At 37.7% G+C, this 22,449-nt stretch overlaps 1 protein-coding gene across 1 annotated transcript in view; it reads left to right on the top strand.

The window, feature by feature from the left end:
* The window catches only part of PPP2R5A (protein phosphatase 2 regulatory subunit B'alpha), a 42,770-nt gene extending 21,846 nt beyond the window's left edge, over positions 1-20,924 (top strand). Inside the window, exons 3-13 of the mRNA XM_005523349.3 lie at positions 1,027-1,128; positions 5,832-5,924; positions 8,490-8,620; positions 8,811-8,870; positions 10,059-10,167; positions 12,540-12,593; positions 15,694-15,744; positions 16,459-16,578; positions 16,667-16,794; positions 18,884-18,985; positions 19,700-20,924. Of these exons, the coding sequence (XP_005523406.1) occupies positions 1,027-1,128; positions 5,832-5,924; positions 8,490-8,620; positions 8,811-8,870; positions 10,059-10,167; positions 12,540-12,593; positions 15,694-15,744; positions 16,459-16,578; positions 16,667-16,794; positions 18,884-18,985; positions 19,700-19,832 (1,083 nt within the window). The 3' untranslated portion in view covers positions 19,833-20,924. The remainder of the gene's footprint in view (positions 1-1,026; positions 1,129-5,831; positions 5,925-8,489; positions 8,621-8,810; positions 8,871-10,058; positions 10,168-12,539; positions 12,594-15,693; positions 15,745-16,458; positions 16,579-16,666; positions 16,795-18,883; positions 18,986-19,699) is intronic.
* Positions 20,925-22,449: the final 1,525 nt, after the last annotated feature.

The raw sequence follows: 22,449 nt of genomic DNA, 5'->3' as shown, positions 1-22,449 counted from the left end.
TTTAATGAGGCAGCTGATGCTTATGTCCTGTGACTTCAGGATCTTTCTAAAGTCCTTTTGCTAGATTCTACAAACACCTTGGAGACTCCATGGAATATGGGCAGGAGGATTTTCTGCAAACTGTTGGACAGTTTCTTTTGTGCTTGGAAAAGTCGGGTTAAACTTGTTCCTGAAGGAATGGTAAAAAATGCAGAAATTAAATGAACTTCATGTTCTCTTTTGTTTGTGTTAGAGATTTAAATCCAGTATGTTATATCTGGTGCAGGAGATGACATTTTTCCTTTGACATCTGAATGGTCTTCTATCCATGCTTTAATATACTTCAAATATCCCTGAAGAAACCTTTTTAAACTTGTCCTTTTGAAATTGATTTGATGTGACTGTATCATACTAAAAGTAACTTAGACTACCTTTAAGAAAAAATAGCTACTATGTGAAATGGATAAGCTAGAATGGTTATGTGTTTCTAACTTTCCAAACCCTTGAAACACCTTGAAATTTTCAAAGGTGAAAAATGTAAACAGAAATATCTTGAAATCAAGTAAGGTGAAGAGCTGTAGAAATAAAATACATTTTTGGGATTGTCTGCCTTACATGACAGACATGCTTGCTCTCTCTTATGTGGATAGACCTCTCATAATTCATAATTGATTTTAGTTATATTTTATTTGTGGTCTTATATAAAAACAGCTCTTGGTGTCATGTAGTTAAAAATTGTTTCTTTTAGGGAAGCTGATTTTTTTTTAAACTTCCATAGTTTCCAGGGAGATGCTGGAATATGACTGTGTCTAGCTACAAGCTTGTAAAGCAGTTGAGACAAAAGTTCCTTTCTTATTTTCATTGATGTGCTACAGACTTCTGGCTGTTTGTATTTTGCAGTTTTGAAAATGAGCTAGTGATTTATTATGTTACTTTTTTTAGATGGTTTTGTTTCATTTGATTTCAGGGTAAATGAGTACCCTAATGAGTGTTATCGGTGAGAGCATAAACAGTGATACAATTAATTTTTTTTTTTTTTTATTGCAGATTAGTTCTAATATTTTCAGAACACTTCCACCTAGCGATAACCCAGATTTTGATCCGGAAGAAGATGAACCAACTCTTGAAGCCTCATGGCCCCACATACAGGTGTGTGATTCTTTTACTTTCAAGCCTTCTCAGAAGGCAAGAAATGTGGATACTTCGTTTTGTGCCTTCGTTAAGGACAAAAAAATTGCTTTTGTAATACAATTGAGTTTTTACAATGAAATAGAAGTTAATACTAACAGTTCAGTTTCTTGTGGCAATAACAAAAAATGGAGTAATAGCCTTTATTTGTCCTTTGAGCAAATAAAAATTCCCTCCTTCTTCCCCACCCTTTTCCCTCTCTCCATGCAAAGGCTTTACAATATCAGTGTTGTTTGGTAACAGTTGCATGGTTATTCCATTGTTGCACTTCTGTGGAGATCTCGTGATTTTTATAGCACTGCTGTATCACACACAACCACAATGTGATTGACTTGAAATGCTGCTGAGTTTTATTTTATTTTCCATTAACTCTTAGAAGATGTAAATGTCCAAGCACATATCTCAGGGTAGTTCATTGCTGAATTTATGTAAGTAGTATCTGTTAAAGAAAAGTGAAGTTGCAGCTCCTAGCAGTGGGTAGATTGAGCTAAGGTATCTGAGATTGAGAAAAGGTATCTGCATACCATTTGCTCTCTCCTCTCGAGCTAAAATGATACTCTGCCCCTATAATATTACAGTTCTAATGCATCCACAAATGCTCTTATTTAAAAACTGAGCTTCTAATATTGACTCTAAAAAGTATGTATTCAGCATAGTATTTCAGACTTAAACCAAACAAGAATTAAGTTATCACAAAAAAATAACTCTGCAGGTCAAAGGCTGCGGTAATTATTTTCTTATATATGGTTGATTCTAATTAATAGGAGAAACAGCTATAACTGAACTAGATGAGAGGCTTGACTTTGTTGGGTGGGACAAGGGCTAAGCAAATGTCTCTTCTAGTCAGTAGCAGCACCATCTGAATTCTAAATACCTGTGTCTCAGAGGTAAAATCTGTAAATGCTAGCTCAGTTCACTTTAGGTCATAATTAAACTCTAGTCCTGTTCATAGAAAAAGACCTGTAGATTTTGTGATCAGTTCACTTGTGCCTTAGGCTTGCCTGAGAGGAATTGAAAGAGATTTGTAGCCTGTGGTATTATTTGAAATTTTATTTTCAGGTTTCTTCCTTGCATTTTTCTAAGGGAAATTTTGCCAGGCTGTCTGGTCACTGGTTGTGGATTTCCCTCCCCTGTGTCTGTTGTTCATCTTGTCCTTGGAATAGATTACTCCTTGCAGCATAGTGGAAATAGTTTGTGTTTCCCACTCTGTCCTTTTACAGTTCATGTGATCCTGGACCATAGAAGACTCAGTTGCTCATTGCCCTTCAGGAGCACAAAGCTGCTGGAAATGTCAGATTTTGTGTGTGGAAGAAAGTTGTACACAACTGTTCTCCTTCCCAGCAAAACACACTATTATTTTTGGCATAGTCTAAAGGACTGCTTAAGGAGGGAAGGTGTGGATGTTTTGCTGACTGTGATTTGTGACAGATGAGTTACAAATTCCAAATTCTATCCTGATCTGGTAGTCAGGTAGCCACTTTTCTAGGAGAGGACAGAAAAAAAGTCTGAACCTCTACTCTTCTCTGCTTGAATCTGTTGACATAATTGCTTAGTAAGTAACCAGTGTGTGTAGCCACAAACAAAAGACTCTAGACCTTCAGGAAAATGAGTTTCACTTGAAAGATGTTGCTTTAAAGTGCTTAAAATGGTTTGTAGCAGCCAAAGTAGGTTGAACAGGTTGACATTTAAAGCTGCTGTGCATTTTGAAGCTTAGGGAGTTGCAGAGTTGCTGGAATTGTTTAAAGCAGTAATATTCTAGTGGTCCCTGCAAGATAGAATCAGTAAAGCATTAGGAATTTTATTTCATAGCTTTTTGACCCAAGCAGACTAGTTTTGAGAACAAAATTTACTAAATCCAATATCTTTCCCCTCATTTAGTATTTCCAAGAGTAATGTTTCTGTTAAACTCAAGAAAGTTGAGCATGCCTGTCTTTAGGTAGGATCTGTTGTGGTTAGAACCTGTTTTGGTGCCCCTAGTTTGATTGTTGTTGTTATGCTTTTAAGTTTGCTGACATTATCATACAGGGAAAGTGAGAATTTGACTTACCCAGGAATGGCCACTGCAGCTTGCTTCCTGAAGTGTCCTGGATAAAGAGGCTTTCATATATCTCCCAAGGCTCACAAGGATTTCCAAAGTCATTTGATATCCAGTTGATAGCCTGAATTTAATCTTGGACAGCTTGTAACAAGATGTTGCAGCATTGTGCTTTTCACTTAGTTCATCTGCTCGATGTCTATTGCAGTCACTGCATCTATTTATGGAAAGAAGGCATAATTATCCTTCCTCCCCTGTCCTTTAGGGAAAACAAAATGTGCCAATTTAGTGTTCACTCTTAAATAGTGTTCTATCCCATGACAATTCTAGTGGCTCTCTCTGTATCCTTTCAGGTTTTAATAAATTTCCTCAAGCATGTGTAGGTCTGTGCATCTCTGTGCTGTCAGTATCTTCCTGGAATATCCTAGGATTTCATCTGTCACTTCCATAGCTTCATTGGGAGGGTGGATCTTAGTCATCCTATGGTTAACCCTTTCTCAACTTAAGGGCTTGCAAATGCAGAGCTTTTTCTTAGAACTTCAACTGTGACTTTGCAATCTGAGTTTCATTCTGTATTTGTTCTTCTAGGGCTTCAGAGTCAACTTGTCCTTTCTTGTGGGTAACATGTCATACTTTTTTTTCCCATTTTCTGCCCTGGTGGTGTGGCATTGTCTAAGCATTTATCACACATGGCTGTTCTTTGTTGTTGTCACTAATAGAAATATGTAATATTAGTAGTTTATTACAGAAATCTTGAATTAAATTAAGTTCCAAAAAAATTAAGCTGTGCTATGTAACCTCCTCTGGCCATATGTTGCCCATTTCTATACAAATTTACCTAGTTGCTAATTTGAAGAAGATCAGTAGACTCAGAATGTTTTGGGCTGGAAGGGACCTTTAAAAATCACCTTAGTCCAAGCCCCATGCAATTAGAAGAGACACTTTACAGGAGATCAGGTTGCTCAAGCACCTGCTTAGTTTGGTGTCATCTGCACTAAACATCTGTGCTGAGTGTTCTCTCACTGTCTGTGTCATTGATAAGAGATTTTAAGCAGCCATGGTTGAGCTCTTTCTAAGACAGAAGGTGCAGTATGGTAACATTTAAAATTCTACTATTGGGTTGTCTATTATGGTGCCAAGAGAAGGACAAGGAGTAATGGCTGTACACTGAAACAGATGAGGAACTTTACACTGAGGGTGGCAGAACACTGTTCCAGGCTTGCCCAGGAAGGTCATGGAATCTTTCTCTGGAGACATTCACACCCTACCTGTTCCTCTGTCGCCTGCTGTAGGTGACCCTTCCTTGGCAGGGGGCTTGAGCTAGATGATTTCCAGAGATCTCTCCCAACCCTAACAATCCTGTTATTCTATGTAAACTGCTGATAGGAAAAGCTCTTTTTACAGTCTGTCAGAGTGGGACAAAGTGAAGGGTAGCTTGAGTTTCTGAGCCTCTGCTTTGCAGATACAGCACACCCTCCTTGAGGCTATGCATAAGTAACTGTCAGCTCAAATGTTCAGCATAAAAGTACTTACTGTCATGTATTTCTCTGCAGTGAGGTTCCTGATTATAATTATGAATTACTCAGGTGTTTGCTCTCAGTTTAGTTAAGTATTCAGAGTGGTAATAGTTGAAACTCATGCCTGTGAGTATGAGCACAAGTCCGCGTGGGTTTTATTTAAAAGCCCAGTCAGTGATGGCATTATGTACCTAAATTTCATTGCAGTATTATTACTAATCAGTTGTTTAATTATATGGAGTTATGAAATAGGCATTGAGAACGTGAACAACTCTGAATGTAATCTAAACATAAGGAATATTTCCTCTCAATTCTGTCTTAGTGAAGAGATGCCTTCTGTGTACTTTATTAATCTGCCATTGTTTTGGGAGTGCAGTATTTTGTCTTGGACTTTTGATGAACCCCAAAATATGGGACTTGTGCTCTGGCTTCTCCATCCCACTTTCTGCTACCCCAGGTAGAGCTTTGGTAGCTCTATCTCCTGTCAGGTTTTTTAATCTCTGGGCATTGTAGGATTGTAGCAAATAGGAACTTGAACTAAGTAGAAGTAATATGCTCCAAGATGTAATGGATATTATAATTGAATTTCCAGGATATAGAAGCATAATTTTAATCTGAGCTCTTTCAGTTTCTGTGAATTCATTCAGCTGTTTTAATACAACTTTTCATTTTCACAGTTTGCAGTCAGAACTTAGTTTCAGGAATACTTAGTAGATTTTTCTTCATTTCTTTAAGGAATTATGTAATGTTGGAGCACTTAATTTAACTCTCAATGCTGCTAAATGTTTGGTAACCTATTTCTCCATAATAAGTTCTTAACATGGCAGGAATGTAACATTTAGAACTTGTGTTTTGTCCACTAGTGGTATTTTCAGTAGATTATTTATTAAGCTTTGACTCTTCTGGGAATTAAAGTGTTTTAGGTACTTACTGTAATTCTTTCTGTAAATTCCAGTAGAAGCTGTGGTTAAGCAGTGATGTGTTAGGCTTCGATTACTTTCATATTTTTTGAATATGTGACTAATCCCACAGACTTTGGTGGTGATGACAAGGCTGAGATCTGTGTTATGGTATACTTACTAACTTCAGAATTTTCATTTCCATGTTTGTAGTTGGTGTATGAGTTCTTCCTGAGGTTTTTGGAGAGCCCGGATTTTCAGCCCAGCATTGCAAAGCGATACATTGACCAGAGATTTGTACAGCAGGTAAGAGAGGAGTTTTAAAGTTGAAAGTGGGATTTAAAGATCACCTTTCAAGCTTAATTTATCAGATGCTTAAAAGCTTTCCTGTTGACACAGGGTAAATTTCACTACTTGCAGCAGTGGTTTCTGCCAAATACTAAATAAACAGCACATCATGCCACAGGGGCTATATGTAATTAGTAACTTCAGGAACACTTTGTTTTCAGGTATCAACCTCAGTGCTTTGCTGTGCAAGATATTTGGAACTTGTAAAGTTCTGTTTTTCATGATTTGTAACTTAATTCCAGTCAAATCAATAATGTGGTAATTATATTTTTGTAGCCCTTCTATGTTTGTTTTCTTAATAGTTTTACCATGAGAAAGTTTGCTGTAAGTTTTCTTGTAAAAAATTCACGTACTTACTATACATGAAATGTGTTTCAACACCTTACTTGTGTCTAGCTAGTGTAATTATCTTTACTATTGTGCATTAATCACGAAAGGAAAATCAAGTAAGAAATTACTTAGGGAAGTCATGCTTTACCATGCAAAGCAACTATGAGCAAGAAGTGAGATTTCATATTAAATATAACTTCTCAGGGAATTATGGTGTAAAATGCAATAAAAATTTTTGGTTCAAATTGAATTCAGTGGGGATTTATTTCACTGTGTCAAAATATTTGTTTTACAAATTTTGTTTGTCAAAATAATTGCTCAGTATCTGAAGAGTGAGTGCCACTCTTCAGGCCATTACAATACAGCATTGAAAAGTAAAACCACAAAATGGGTGCTTTCGCTCCCTACCTTCAGTGACTGCATTTAATTTCCACTTTCTGGTTCTACTGTTCTTGTTTTTAAGTGTTTCCTTCTTCTCAGTTTTATTCAAGTTACACACAAAATTTAAGCCTGAAGCTGCTGGTGAGCTATTGGCTGTGGGTATTCAGTTTACAAATAGACCTGTGGTCCTGTCTTGGTTTGAAAAGACAAGTGTCTGCTAAGGAAGGCAGGAGCCTCTCTTGAAATGGAAAAAATGTAAACCCCCCCCCCCCCAAATTATTATAATTTTGAAATTAAGGGGCTCTTAGGCAAAGATATGGGAATAGGAATAATAGTTCTTTACTAGGAAAATAAAATAAAATGCAGTAGTACAGAAAAAAACACTGACAGGGTCAGAATACAACTTGGCCTCCATTGGTCAGGGTGTTGGCTGCAGTCCTCCTAGAGTGACAGATGTGGTTCTGTTGAAGCAGTGATCCTGAAGGCATCCTGTAGTTTTCCCCAGAAGGTCCAGTGGTGATGTGGAATGGTCTGGTCTTCCTCTGGGAATCCAGTGGAGAAAGGCTGCCTGTGGTGTTCCAAGTAAATTAATAATAAAGATTATATCCAGGCAGGAATGCTTGGCTCCTCCCCCTGGGTGGAGCATCTCCCAATGGAATGTTGTAATTTTATCAGTCATGCACTGAGACTCAATGGCCCATTAACATGAGATATCTCCCTGGAGGGAGGATGGGTTGTGGAAGAGATAAAGAACACTGCGCCAGCTGGTTTTAACAGCTGGATATAGAATACATACTTTTGGTTACAACCTAAGATGGGTCCTTAAGAGCAGCATTGCAGAGTTTGTTCCTGACATTTCACTTGATCTTTCTCTAGAGTACAAGATAGAGACAATGCAACCAGCAGCTAGCTATATATGGGAAAAAGCGTGGAGTAGTGACCCTGAGAAATTCCTGCTAAATATAAAATTGAAACTAACCAAGTTCCTGAACAGCTGTTTCCAGTCCCTTGTGTCGCTTAGTGCAGACATACCGAAGCTCAGACCTGAGCAAGGGACTGGTGGCTGCTTGAGCTGGCACTGACTTGCCTCAAGGCAGCTGACATTTCTGAATATGCTGTTGCTTGGGCATGCAGGGTTAAAAAAAAATAACAAAAATCATGGTCTGTAATGTGATCTGAGTATTTTTTATGTCTTTGAGTGAGCATGGTCTTTTCTGTATCCTTGAAAGACTTCCTACAAGAAAAAAAGTGTGTGGAAAGTTTTGTTAGCTTCTTGCAGCATTTAGTCTGTATTAATAGGGAATTGGTTAATAATTACATATTTTGTGCTTTCTCTGTGACCCCCTCTTTAATTGTAAAATTTCTTGTATACGAATGCTTTTGCTTGGCCATCAAGACACAATTACCACTTTGAGATAAGCAGTAAAGGATTTTAATTAAGAAATTGTAAATATAGGATATGGATTTGATTCATTCTGATTTCTTAAACAGCAAGTGCAAACCACTCACCTACAGTTTCATAACCTCATGTTTGCAATTGCATTTTTATTTTGATAGTATAATAGTTTCTGGAATGACTCTGTTGTACACAGGAAAGGAATGAAGTCGATGAGTTTATTAGAAAAAAATCGACTTTATTAAAAACGTAATTTTGAAAATATACTATTAACATCTAAGCAAAATGTACAGTTAAGCTGATTCTATTTTTTTTCCTAATGTAAACTTGTAAATTAAAGATAAAATTCATATCAGGTAGTAACAAAACCATCTTAAGTCTTTCAAAAGTAATACATCTCAATTTAATTTTTAAAGTTGTTGGAGCTCTTTGACAGTGAAGACCCGCGAGAACGTGATTTCCTAAAGACAGTTCTTCATAGAATTTATGGAAAATTCCTTGGTTTAAGAGCATTCATCAGGAAACAGATAAACAACATTTTCCTCAGGTATGCTCTGTGTGTGTGACTAGTTATCTTGCCTTCACAGTCTGGGTCTGCAGTGATTCATTCTTAAAATAAAAGACCTGTGTATGGTCTGCGATCTTGCTTTCAAATATTTGAAGCTTAGTAAAGATTATTTCTTTGGAATCTCTGATCCTCTGTGTCAGTTTTTGATGGTTGTCTTTTTTGGTCACAGGTTTATATATGAAACAGAGCACTTCAATGGTGTTGCTGAACTTCTTGAGATATTAGGAAGGTAAGTTTGATCTCACACAGAAAAAATATAAAATGTTATTGTGAATATTTGCTTCAGGTTTTCTGGTTTGGGAATGGAGGGGGGAAAAGAATTATTACAGTAACAAGTGATGAAGTACAGTCACTGATAATCTAATACTGTCAGGGTTACCACATGAATGTCTAATTTGGACACAGAATAAATTGCTCCTTTTTCAGTGCAAGTTTTAAAGATGATGGGCAAAAAGTGTTTCTCAAGGGTCCTTGTTTGTCAGACCTCTCTACTCTTACTTATCTTCTACTTGATAGATGACTTGTTCTTTGATTCAGAAAATGAATGTTAACTTTTGCCCTCGTGCTGAATGAAATGCTTTAATCTTCAGCAGGCTGGTTTTCTTTCAGTTCTATTCAGGAAAGCCTTGTGAGTGCTAAGGTTTTTTAGTTACCTTTTTTTTGGATGTTATTTCACTAACTTGAATTTAACTTAGAAGTTTTTCTCTGGCAGTTTTTTTACTGCCTTTCCAAAACTGTCATGCATTTCACAGTAGAAAATCGTATTACTGGTCTAACTGAAAATACAAATATGGTGGAGCTACTGCGGAAAAAATTTTCATGAAAAATCAGTTTATGGGGATCCCATTATTTTCTTGGATTTGCCTAAAATGTAAGGGGCAAAAGAAGCTAACCTTTTCCTGAAGGACTTTTGTCTATTCAATAGCTCATAAACTCTTTAATATAAGATGACTGAATCAATGAGACAACTTTTAAACTTTGTTTTTGAAGGGGAACAATCTCAAAACAAGTGTTCAAATTGCACTGTTATTCTTTTTTTTCACTGAAAGTTGCTAGTGATTGTAGGTGAAATGGATCAGCTTCCTTATACATCTGTCTAAGCTTTGCAATTAGACAGCAAGACTTACTGTAGATGACTTTATTTAGTGGGGGTCATGATAAAAATACTTCAGCTCGTCTCGTGAGTATTGTTTAGCTTCTAGTGTAGTTCTCTGGTATTCATTACCAAGAGTCTAAACTCCCATGATACCAACATTTTAAAGGTTGTGCACATGTAGAGCTATTTTATGGTTTCAAAATAATCAGGTTTAAAAACTGAATCAGAAATGGAGTTTCAGTTGAACTTACAGAAATTCTTGATTTGCTAGGAAAAAATATTTTTTTAATAAAAATAAATCATGCTTATTCATGTTTTCAGTATTATCAATGGTTTTGCACTGCCACTGAAAGCAGAACACAAACAGTTCCTTATGAAAGTTCTGATTCCCATGCATACTGCAAAGGGATTAGCTTTGTTTCATGCACAGGTAAGCTTTTGCCTATTTTTAAGAGTGGTGGGGTTTTTGTATTTACAGTTGAAACTAATGTAATTTAAAGCACTATGTGTTATAAGTCCAATATTCCAAAATATTTGCAAATTCAGTCACTTTTTCAAAAAGTCTAACACATATCTAAATGTTAATTTTGAGATAATACTTGAGATAATATTACAAGTGAAAGAATGTACCAGTGAGTCAAAGACTTATCAACTGAAGTGGGAAGCTTTTTTGCTTGTAGTCTTGTCACACTTTAAGCTTCATTTAATCCCAGAGCCTTGTGCTGTTGTCATTTCCTTTATATAAATTAAATGCTATGTGTAAAGGAACCTTGGTATGGCCAAGTATTTATTTCATATGTGTTTTTTTCTTTCTAAAGCTGCACCAGTGATGGGGTGGGAAGGAGAATTTTGTTGCCATTTATAAATGGCAGAGATGCACAGTAGCTCTCTGGATCAGCCAGGAATTATGTAGATCCATGACACACTGTCAGAATGCTGCAGTTCTTCAGCTGACTTTGATTCTTATACTTGTCACAGAAATTCAGCATTTCATTTGAGGAATAATCTGTATCCTTTCCAGACATATGGCACTTCAAGTATTGAATATGGTTGATGCAAGCTTGGAAGTAATTCATTCTGCTGTGGCTAATTAAAACTTGTTTTGTGACTTAGCTCACTAATACAGCTCCATACAGACTAAAGATACAAGAAAATGGGTTTCTAATTAAAGTGAAATCATTATGACTGTATAGCCTACAAACAGGATCAAATGAGGAGCTCACTTAATTCCTAATTCTCATATGAAGTTTTAAATTAATCCAATGACTTGTCTTTGTGGTCTATTGCCTTGCTGCTCCATGAAATGAGTCAGTGAAAGGAAAGGGCCCAGTCATCTCCCAAAGGTGTTCTGACAGATCAGTACACCAAGCTGCCCCTTTTTTCTGGGATACATGTGATCAGTTCATGGCTACTGAAAGGGGCCCTATTAATTCAGCTGTACCAGAAAGTAGCATTTCTCCTGCTGACCAGGCCACTCCTCTGTCCCTTCATAAATCATGGGTGCCAGGTGCACACACAGCACTGTGTGTTCCTGGTTTCATTTTATCCCAAAGGTCTAAGCCAGTGGTAAATCTCCTTTACAATCCCAAGTGGCCTGGTTGCTTTGTTGCTGAGTAAAGTATAGCCTATGCTTAAAAGTTTAAGCCTTAAAGATGAATTAAGCTTGAGTCTTTGTGTCTTTGAACAGTAAAGCATTACTTACTGAATATACACATATAATGGGATTTATGAGATTAATGTGTGACATTTATTATTTTTTGAATCTATACAAATGCATCACTAGCCTAAGGGCAAAAGAAATAAATTAGACATGTTGCAAGTACGGCATTGTAATTATCTGCTTTGGCATAACAGATTAAAAAAAAAAGAAAGGGAATGTTTAAATTTCAAGCATCCTAAGTATTGAAATGTAATGCATTTTACATAATTTTTGTCTTTGCTTTATATTGTGAAATACTGTGACTTTTAAAAATTGGTCTTAATGGAATCTAGGATTGTAACTACTTCAGTAATAAGATTATTGTATGGTTTCTGCATGGGATGGTTGTTTACTTACTCAACTATGTGCTCAGTAACTAAACTCTTAAGTAATTATGTAACATTAAATATCCTTGGCCTGAGCAGGCCCTGCACAGAAACCAGGAGAGGCTGGGAGAGCAATGCTGGTGACTTAATCACTTTATGCTTCCCCGTTCCTTCTACCTGTCCACATGCACTTGTTGGCCAGTGCTGCACTGGGACAGGACATTCAGCTGGGCAATAGCTACCTGATCTCTGGTGGCCTTGGAATATGTTCAAATTCTTTCACTTGTAATCTTACTACTGAATGTTGTGTGCTGTAGGTGTCTGGTACCTGGGCAATGTGCAATGTGTGCTCATTCAAATCTGTGTTACAACTAGTTTTTTACTGGAAGTATGGCTTTTTTTTATCCCCAGTATAGATGTTTGAAAGTGATAACTTTGTAATATTAATACAAGAGTTGATGTTAAGAAAAATCTGTCTGGATATGGGATCTGAGTTAAGGAAATAACCGCCAAGCTTAAAAGTAATTTTCTAGATTGAAAAGATGTTTTTTTGGTATGCAGGAAGTTTTTTTAAGATACAGCAGGTCTGTTTATCTTGCTGCTTTAATTGCTGCTTTGTTTAGTTTGGTCTAATATGAAATGTCTGTGTAGGGGTGCCTTGGGTTGGGTTCCCCCCAGGATCTGAAGTGCTTCCATTAGAAATTGTGATACTTAGTAATGCTGCAATGTCCAAACTGTGTCTGCTAAAACTAAATAACCATATGACTTACATTTCAGCTCGCCTATTGTGTTGTACAGTTCCTGGAAAAGGATACAACTTTAACAGAGCCTGTAAGTGTTTTTCATTTGAATGTCTTTCTATTTTTAATTTCAATTAAATACTGCAGTGTAACCTGTTGAATTGTACAGCAGTGCTGTGTTATCTTGATTAAAGATGGATATTTAGGAATTTTGGGGAGAAGGGGGAGGAATGAAATCTAGAATTAAGAAAATTCTGAGTTTGAAAGGGTACTTGTCTCTTAACCTATGGCCAAGATAGAGCATAGGTTTAGCTAAAAGTTTGAATTGCTGGTATCATGCAAACTACCTCAAATGAGAAAGCATGTCATGACTGTTCTCTTCTAATAAAACTAAAATGTCATTGGTTTTGGTACGGATAGCTTGTGTTTAGCCACTGCATGAAGTTGAAATATTTTAGGGAATAAACAATCCCAAAATAAAACTTGAAAATAATAACAACACTTCATTTAGACAGAAAGAACTCTGAAATTCCAAATGTGCTGTTTCTGTCCTGCCTCTTCAGTTCCTGGGGTGCCTCTTGGCAGTCAAAACTCAGGTGCTTCAGGCATCTGTGGCTTTTGCCAGACTGAATCTCCCATGATACATATTGACAGCTCAGCTAGAGAGGGTTTATGCACAGGCTTTGGCAGGGCCCATGAAGAGCAGAGGCTCAGGGCTGTGCAGCAGTTTGTGAGGACAGAGAGATGTCAGGCCAACTATAAAAGAAACTGGTTTTGCTTGGACAATTAGGAGTATTTCCATTAGGGCTATGTTGATATTTAAATACTTTACCCCTTTTGTGACAGAAAAAATGAAGAGTTTATGCACGACCTAAATTTTTCTTCTTTAAAGAAAAAAAAGATAAACAGCTTTGGGAAAACAACACTGATCTTCTCTGAGTGTCTTTCAGTGGAAGCTTGTTTTCTGCACAGCTGTTTCAGCTGACCAGTTATTCTGTAGGTGGTGAAGGGTGTCTGTGGATTTGCCTTGTGTGCTTGAAGCATCTCCTTCCCCCTGTGCTGCAGTGTTCCCAGCCACTCTGGTCAATAAGCTTATTTTGTGGGATAGGGCAAGGAGAAAGGAATTCTGTAACCCCTATTCCTTAAGCTAATTGAGGAAACAACCTTCAAAAGGCATTTTGACAGTTAAAGTTGACATGTGAGCAGAAAATGTGTAGTGTTACATAAAAACTTGCACGATGGAATGAAGCGACAGCGTGACAAGGTCAGAACTTCCTGACACAAATTTATGGAAGTGTGGTGCAGGATCCAAGCCCAAACTGCTGTAAAGAAGGCAGGGCTTTAGAGCAGTGGCACAGTGCAGTTCTGAGGCTCATCTGGACTGTGGTCTATACAGCTGTGGTTGCTTCTTAATCAGTTAAAGGTGAATTCAGGCTGGAGAAGACACAAGAACTCACTGCACAGTCACGGCCTGTGTTTGCTTTGGTTGTTACTCTGGGTGTATAGCAAAAGTTGCTTTATAAAGGAATTAAATTTAATAGGATAAGTGAAGCTTTAAGAAACTTTCTGAAATGCTTGAAAAGTAAATGTTAAAATTTGGGGCAACTGATGAGATAGCATTGGAAATTTTCCTTGGCTTTAGGTCAAGTAATATTTTAAGAACTCCATCGGAAGGCTGTCTTCACACATACCTTCCTGTTATTTTTCTGGCAGGAATTGTCACTCAGGGTCAATTTGGAGGACATTCAATCTGAGCTCTTGTAGCTATGGTAGTCTGCCTCAGGTCAGTCCTGATGTTTGCAGAGCTGACAAGAAGAGGTTGTTACCTAACCCTGCTGAGTGCAATGGCCTTTACATGGAAGAAATCAGGCTAAATGTGCAGTCCTTGTACATGAATAAAGTTTTCCAGCAGGTGCCTACAGTTGTAAGCCACTTCATGGGAATCTTGTAGCTCAGTGAAGAATATTAATCTTATATAGTAAAAGCAGTAATCCATGAACATAAATGTGCAGGTATCAACTTCTTAAAATAAAAACATAGTCAGTTTCCATGAAGCTGGAAACTGATACTTCAGCAAGGAGGAGCAAAGAATAGGTATTTTGTTGAGGTGTGCACTATTAGAACATATTATTTCTTTATCAAGATGAGAATATGGGTCTCATCTCTAGCAATAATTAAGTATATTTAAAAATTCTTGCAGTAATTTGTGCTGGGAAGTATACTTTAGTCATACTAACTTTTCTCTGGAAAGCCACTTTTGATACTACATGTAGTTGTTAATAAAGCAGCTGGAAAGCTGAAGGAAAAGAAATCAACATGACAAAAATCAAATATGGAAGTTATTTAAATAATTGAGTAAGTTTTTCCTTTGGATATGATCAATTAGGTGCTATTGTATCATAAAAAAATAGAGGTCCTTTCCTCAGAATGAAAGTTTGTAAGTCTCTGAGAATGTTTCTGCTTCTGGAACATAGTTGCAGCCTCTTTTTTTCCTTTTTTTTTTAAAGCCAGCATTCATTTTGTTATTTAGATGCCATGTGAGATGTTTATTTCTAGGAAAAATGCCTCCAGCCTTTCTTTGCTGTATTTCCTCCATTCCTCTTGGGGGCTGTACTTTCCAATTAATTTTCCCAAAGGTTTTGTTTTTCCAGTCTTGTCCAAGATAGTTTCAAATGTAGATATTAGAATACATTTTCTCTGTAAGTTCACATCTTTCTTACTTTAGTTTCCAGTCTAACACATCAAATTGTAGCAGAGAAGAGGAAGAGTTGGAGGCCATGGCTCCTCTGTAGAGCCCTGTCAGCATTTATTGTTTCCTCTCAGGCTTCAAACCTTTGATGCCAAGGCTGGTGCTCCCCAATGTATGGATGAGTAGAAGACAAAAAATATTCTGTGAGATTTAGCTACAGGGGGGTTAACTTCACTTTGTGACTCTTTGATGTGATCAGCATTCTGTCAGTTAATGTGAGTACTGGGATGGGAGCAGAGTGTGACTAGATAATCACAGACACACTAAGCGATAAGGGTCTGCGTTATTCTGACAACCTAAACAAGACAAACATTTAAATGAGTGTTTATTCAGCTTTCATTGAACTTTTGAATAAGGAAAAGCAGAGAAAAACCAGTACTTTTCTTATTAAGTAGATAGTAGAAACTTGTCCTACTTTAACTTGTTTGTATTCTTCATACAGGTAATCAGAGGACTGCTCAAATTTTGGCCAAAAACATGCAGTCAGAAAGAGGTTGGTTTTGTGTCTCATTTCTGGTGTCTGCTGTGATGTAAAATCTTGTGGGGCAGATTCACAAACTTTATCTGTGCTGTGCTTTTCAAGATATCTTGAAGAAAACTTGCAGTTCTTGAAGCTTCTTGAGGCACTCACCTTTGTCATGTGACTCAGTATGGTTTCTTCTATGTAGTTAAAATGAGTTTGAAAACCAGGAGTTTGATTTATCCCACTAGATTCCATTCCTAGCAGCTCTTTAAAAGTGGGTCCCTTAACACTGTTGTCTCTTTCTCTGCAAGTGGTGATAAATTTTTCTGTGCCAGCTACACAGAGTTCTGATGGTTGCAATTTTATATGGGAATTAACTACTTATCACTTCAAAAGCTACTTTGGTGATCTCTGATAATCTCTGTAACCACTCTTGAAATAAGATAAATAAGATGCCCCTATTATTTTTTTTTTTTAATGTGAAACCCCATTTTCTGCAGAAGCAGTTTGTTGAAGTATTCGCTATTTACACAAAAGAAATCCAAGAGGAGAGCTGTAACCTGTTAGCTGAGAGTGATGATTGACATTTTAGGCTGCAAAACCCCTGTGAATGTCTAAATGCCTTGTAATGACAGTCTTCTTTGCAGGATTCATGTGTAATGTATAAGATGTATTTTGTTTGCTTCTGTTCACAATGGTGATATGAAACACTCTCATCTTTTTTTTTTCTTTCTAAACAAACAGGTAATGTTTTTAGGTGAAATTGAAGAAATCTTAGATGTTATAGAACCAACACAATTCAAAAAAATAGAAGAGCCTTTATTTAAGCAAATATCCAAGAGTGTGTCAAGTTCACATTTTCAGGTAAATAAAATAAACACTAAAAAAACCCAAACAAACCTTGTGGTAATTTACTTTATGGTTGTTTTGAACCCTTAACTTTGTGTTCCAGGTCGCAGAAAGAGCTTTGTACTTCTGGAATAACGAATATATTCTTAGCCTGATTGAGGAGAACATTGATAAAATTCTACCAATTATGTTCGGCAGTTTGTACAAGATCTCCAAAGAACACTGGAATCCGTATGTAACATTTCACTTTATCTGTAGCACTGTAAATATATTGTCCACTGTTTCAGGTTTGGATTGGGAGCTTGTAAATGTGACTTCGTTTTTACTTAAATAAGATGAAATCCATGACATTCTGGGTGTTAAATGGAGTGTGACTTTCAGCTGTGTTGTTCTTTCACTGTTCTGCGCTGTTACAATGGAGACCTGGAATTTATTGAAAAAGTGTGAGGAAATTGGATAATGGTCTTTATATTGTAATTACATCTGATCCTTTCTGTTAGTTCAAAATGCAAATTAATGCTACTTGGACCAAAACCATTTCCATGGGTTGCTTCTATTTCTGTTTTGCTGTCCTTTAATACTTCAGATGAATACAATTGTCTGTGTCTTCATAAGTATTTATTGCTGATCAGTGAGATAAGAAGGGGAAAAGATCCTATCAGAGGGGAGCAACCCTTATAAAGGATGGTAGGACTGAGAAACGAGTGACTACTTCACTTTGTATTTAGTGCCACAAGTTAAATATTGGTATTCCTGTGTTTGAAAGAAGCAGCAAGGATATTGAAATATACTGGGTGCCAGCACCCTGAATTAAGCTGCAAGTTAGTATGCAGAATATAAAGCTTGTACAGGCAAAAGCCAGGATCAGCAGGAGCTTGCCACAGCCCTGCAGTAAACCAGATGTCCTGTTTTAAGCCCTTGGAGGCTTTGCAATTATTCTGGGTTTATCTAGATGGTGTGTCTAGTTGAAAACTGAATACAAACTTTGGGGAATAGTCCTTGGAGTATCAATGTATTTGGGACCTCAGCAAATTTGGAGGATGTCCCTCTTTCCCTATCTGCAGGCAGATGTTTCCCTTTATGAAAGAAGTAAAAGAGATAGGATAATTGCCTACTTGAGGACAAGCAAGTTTGGGGAAGAAAGTATAATCCTTTGATTCTAATCTGTTTGGGAGGGCAGCAAAACATGCTTTTATCCATCTGGTTGTCTGATACAGGCTCAACTTCTGGCTCAAAATCCAACTTTTCCTCTCAGAAAACCAAAAACTTAAATAAGCTTTTGACCTCAAACCACATGAAAGCCAGGGTACAAAAAAACAAATCAAATTTTAAAAATAAGTGTATAAACAGGCAACAGATACTGTGCGTTTTGAATGGACAAGCACAAGGCTCTGATGAACAGCTGGGAGATTTCCTAGTGCCACGGTGGACAGAGTGCACTGAAAAGGCAATCCTGGTTCTCTGGTTATTTCCTTAGGGTTTTTTTGACTCCTTTTTCAAGGTCACAGGGCTGCAGCTTTGCAGTCAGTGGGAAACTGCTAGTGAGGGAGAAGACAGGGAAGACAGTTTACCTACTTTTTGATTAGTGATTAAACTTAATGACAGGCATTTTAATGTTTAATTTCATTGTTTTTTTATTTCTTTGTATGAATATGAATGGGTTTAAAGGAGATAACACAACATTTAAGATGGTTTACTGAAATATGAATACTTTCACAAAAAGAAGGGTAGTGCAGGAATACAGGCAACCATGTAACAAACAGCCAGTGTTGCTCAAGTTGGTGAGTTTCTTAAGGAAACTGAGGTACCTAAGTCCATTATCTGAATGTTCTTGATTCTAGTTCTCTAGCAAGACTCCTGCTGCCCAGAAACACTGCTAGGAGAGCTTTGCTGTGCTAAACCACCCTCAGCCTGTGGTTTGTGTGCTGTCTTCTTGAAGCTATGAGCCAGAAGTTTTATTTTTCTAGACTCTCATATTTCATTGCTCAAATATTACAGAGTTGTTGTTAAAACTTGGTTTATTAAAGGTTCACATAATTGAATGGCTTTAAAGTACAGCCACGGCATGAATAATTATATCCTGTGTAATTACAGAAGTCAGGAATTTAAGATTAAATAGCCATTTCAAAAAATGTTTAACTATACTATAATTTCCTCTGTAAATTAATAAAATGGAAAGGATTTGGTTTCAGAAACTCCCTGACCTTACAGTATTATCTTGAAGAAGAAGCTCAGAATCTGAAAAAGAAATCAAATTCTTGTTTTCTGAAGCTGATTTTGTCACTGAGTAAATCTAATGGCTGTGCTCCTTCTGTTCCAGAACCATTGTGGCACTGGTGTACAACGTGCTGAAAACCCTGATGGAAATGAACGGCAAGCTTTTTGATGAACTCACGAGCTCGTACAAAGCAGAAAGGCAAAGGTACTGAGCCTTTTTCCAGGTTCCCACTGATGAATATATCCAAGCTGTAATTTTGAATGTTGCTCTGCTTGTTGTGGGTGTGGGGCTTGTAGTGGAGCTGTTTGGTGCTGGGTGTCCTGTGCGTGAGGTGGCACCTGGCAGTGGAAAGGCCTGAGCTCCCCATCCTGCCTGGGCAGGGGCTGTGCTCCCTCCTGGGTGGTGAAATGGGTCTCAGCTGCTGCAGGCGGTGCTGCCTCAGGTATCTGAAGAGAATGGAGCTGGACTCTTCATAGCTCAGCAAAAGCATCGCTTACCCTACTAATCTACTTAGCAACACCGTTGGAGTCAGGGAGGCAGGGCACAGGTGACCCCTGGCCAGCTGAGACCACTGCCCAACCCTCCTTATGGTAGCTGTGTTCTTCCCCCCAACAAAGATTCTCAGTCCCTTAATTTGTGTGCATGTGATAAAAAACCTCCTTAAAACAGAAGCCAGCTGTGCAAAGCCACCCTACAGCAATTGTTTTAATTTGCTGGAGCAAAGGTACAGTTTCACCACACACCATTACTTATTTGTTATGCTCTCTTTTTAATTGAGGAAACTGTAGTTGCCTCTAAAAATAGCTTTGGAGAAAAATTTTAAAGAGGAATTAGTAGATGCAAGTCACAGTTAAGTTATTATGTCTCCAGATTGTGCTTAAAACACATCTGAAATTGATCTTTCACTCTTTTCTTCAGAGAGAAAAAGAAAGAATTGGAACGTGAAGAGTTGTGGAGGAGGTTGGAGGAGTTAAAGCTTAAGAAAGCGATGGCAGAGAAGCAGAACAGCACTCACAACGTGCTCAATGCACACAATACAAGTGCCAAATAAAAGAAATGACCACCTCTACTCGGCAGACATTCTTTTTTTGTACCCTTTTGAAATATATAAAGATTTGCAAAAGAAACCTCATCAGTATAATGGAAACAGCCCATTTTTTTCTCTGGCAAATGTAAAGATTTGAGTTTAAATACAGCAGTTAAGTGATGTCATTACCACAACATATTGTAAATTTGTCTAATTATTGATATACTGTCACTTCCAATGTTTCATAGAACTGAATTATCATCCTTAATGAGTGAAATAATTATGGGAGTGGTGAGAATTATGACTTGAATTTTTGATTGTGTTGCACATAGGTGGTATAGTTTGCTATGTACACATTTTTCCTTGTTTTTTTTTTACGTGCTTTTCACATTGCTGCATACTTTGGTTAAGATGATAGAAAAGGCTTCTAGTTGTGCTGTATTTTCTCAAATAAAACCGAGGTACGTTACCAGTAACTTGAGATATTCAGTGTATGCCCCTTACAGCATTGAAAGGAATTCTGATACAGAGCTGTCCTTGAATTCCTGATTGGATTCAGATTTAGATTGATACAATGCTCACATTAGAAACAAAGCAAGGAAGGGAGAGAATCAGCTGCAACAGGTTGGGGTGGCCAGTGCCTCTGCCCCCTTCCTGCTGCCTCTTGGGTCCTGGGCTAGTTAAGGATTTCCTCCTGCTACAGCTGAGGATGGAGCTTCCTCTGGAGAGCCCATCAATGATGCTCCTCATCAGTCCAAGGACCCTCCAGACTGGTGCAGTCTCCAAGAAAGACCCATCTTGGATGTTTCTGCGTTAGTTTTAGCATCTCACGGACTGAAGAATGAGACCAAAATTGGCATTAGTATATTTTTTTTTCAGTAAGGAGGAAAGAATGTCAAGAAATTATTCCTTGTTTTCTTTAAAGAAAATGCAGTCTGTTTCTTAAAGGTGGAAAGTTGACAATAGAAGTCTTGTCTGTTTACTTGATCAAGTATTTTTTCACATCTTTTATCAGAGTACCATTCCAATCTCTTAAATTGCAGTTGTGTGGAAAAATTTTGTAATGAAAGATCTTTGGGGAATTGAGCAGCATTCAATAAAGTCTTTATGTTTGTATTTAGTGCTGTACCTCACATCTTTCTGTTTCTGAAGACCAGGAGAATTAGAATGGCTGTTGAAAACAACCTTTTTAACTGTCCAATGTGGCTTTTCACTGAGTGGTAAAAGTGGGGAAGTCCCTACTACACTGAGTCAACTGTATTACACTTACTTGTCTCTAAATCATTGTTTCACAGAGGGTATGGGACTAGTATGGGACACTGCCTGCAGGGAGAGGACAGTCACACAGGCACAGCTCACCTCGGTTTAGTTCTTTAGTGCCTTTTTGCCCTTAGAAAAGTAAAGATCCCAGTGTGTGACAAACTTTGTTCAGCTGTCCTAGAGCCTAAATGAAAATAATTTACACAAATGTCGGGGAACCAAACACCTTGCAGGCGTTCTAGGAATAAATCACTGGCATTTTGAATTGTTACAAGTTTTTTCCTAGAATTGTAATTACAAATTAGTTACAAATAAGGACATTAGGCTTAAGTAATAGAAAAAACAACAGGAGCCATAAGATACCCTTTCAAATTGTGCAACACTTGCTGTCAGGACCGCTCCTATAAATAGGCCTGCAAAAGAAAGGCTTCTTGGCTGGGATCACTGGCCTGCTCTTGTAACATTTCCTTATAAAACAAAACATCTTGACAGCTGAGATGTAGTGACTGAAGTGGACTGCTGTTTGAGTTTATTGGGAGGAAAAAGATAGTGCATACTGCAAAAAGGAGTTTATCCTTTATTTAACTATGCTTTCTACTCACCCTACAGCTGCAGCTATGTTGTCTTCCAACTTAGCTTCTCTGACTTCATTAGCAAAAAAGAAAAAAATGCAGTAGGATCTGTCAGAACTGGTTCAAATTGTTTCTAATTTTCCTTTTTTTTTTTTTTCCCTTGTAAAATCCAAGAAATGCTGCTGTAATATCATGTGTTCAAGGAACAGTTGGGTATTCCTTTAGCAGGCAGCAAGAAAGCTCAGTTGTCATAGCATAGGCTGTTTGATAGCAAAGGCAGTGGGGGAGTTTCTTGATGAGGAAAGGTTGAATGTGGGGGGTTTTATTCATCCCCCAGCCCCTGTCTGGTTTCTATCCTGCTCCCCATCACCCAGGGATGGAGTAGCTCTTCTTGCTTCAACCATGCACTGTTTGGCCTTTGCTGGTCTTGTCCAGTTTAATCTCATTCCCTTGCTGAGCTGTTCAGGAGCCATCATTGTGATACTGAAGGTGAGGACTGAACCCCACCTTTCTCCATCTGTTCTCCATACAAACATCTTTGTCCCCTGATTAAACATTTTCCCCCAAACAGCCAGTGCTACTACTTTATCTTATTTTTTGTTGCTCCCCTGTTTAAGGCTGTCTGGTCAGTGCAGTGCCTTAATTTGCTCTGGAAGCCAGCTGAAAGAAATTTTGTCCCAAAAAGCTTCCTCAGATGCCAAAAACAAGGAAGAAAAGTGAGGGGGTACTTTTGATACAGTTACTCCTCCTCTGCTGGAAGAGGAAGGAAGAAGCAAACTATGAGTTGGCATCCTTGCAGCAAAGCCTTC

Source organism: Pseudopodoces humilis, chromosome 3 (genome assembly GCF_049639895.1).
Source record: "Pseudopodoces humilis isolate 2021_Gansu_Grassland_sample_001 chromosome 3, ASM4963989v1, whole genome shotgun sequence".
Lineage (NCBI taxonomy): Eukaryota > Metazoa > Chordata > Aves > Passeriformes > Paridae > Pseudopodoces > Pseudopodoces humilis.
Note: the sequence above shows the minus strand (reverse complement) of the source record. Positions and strands in the feature narration are given on the sequence as shown.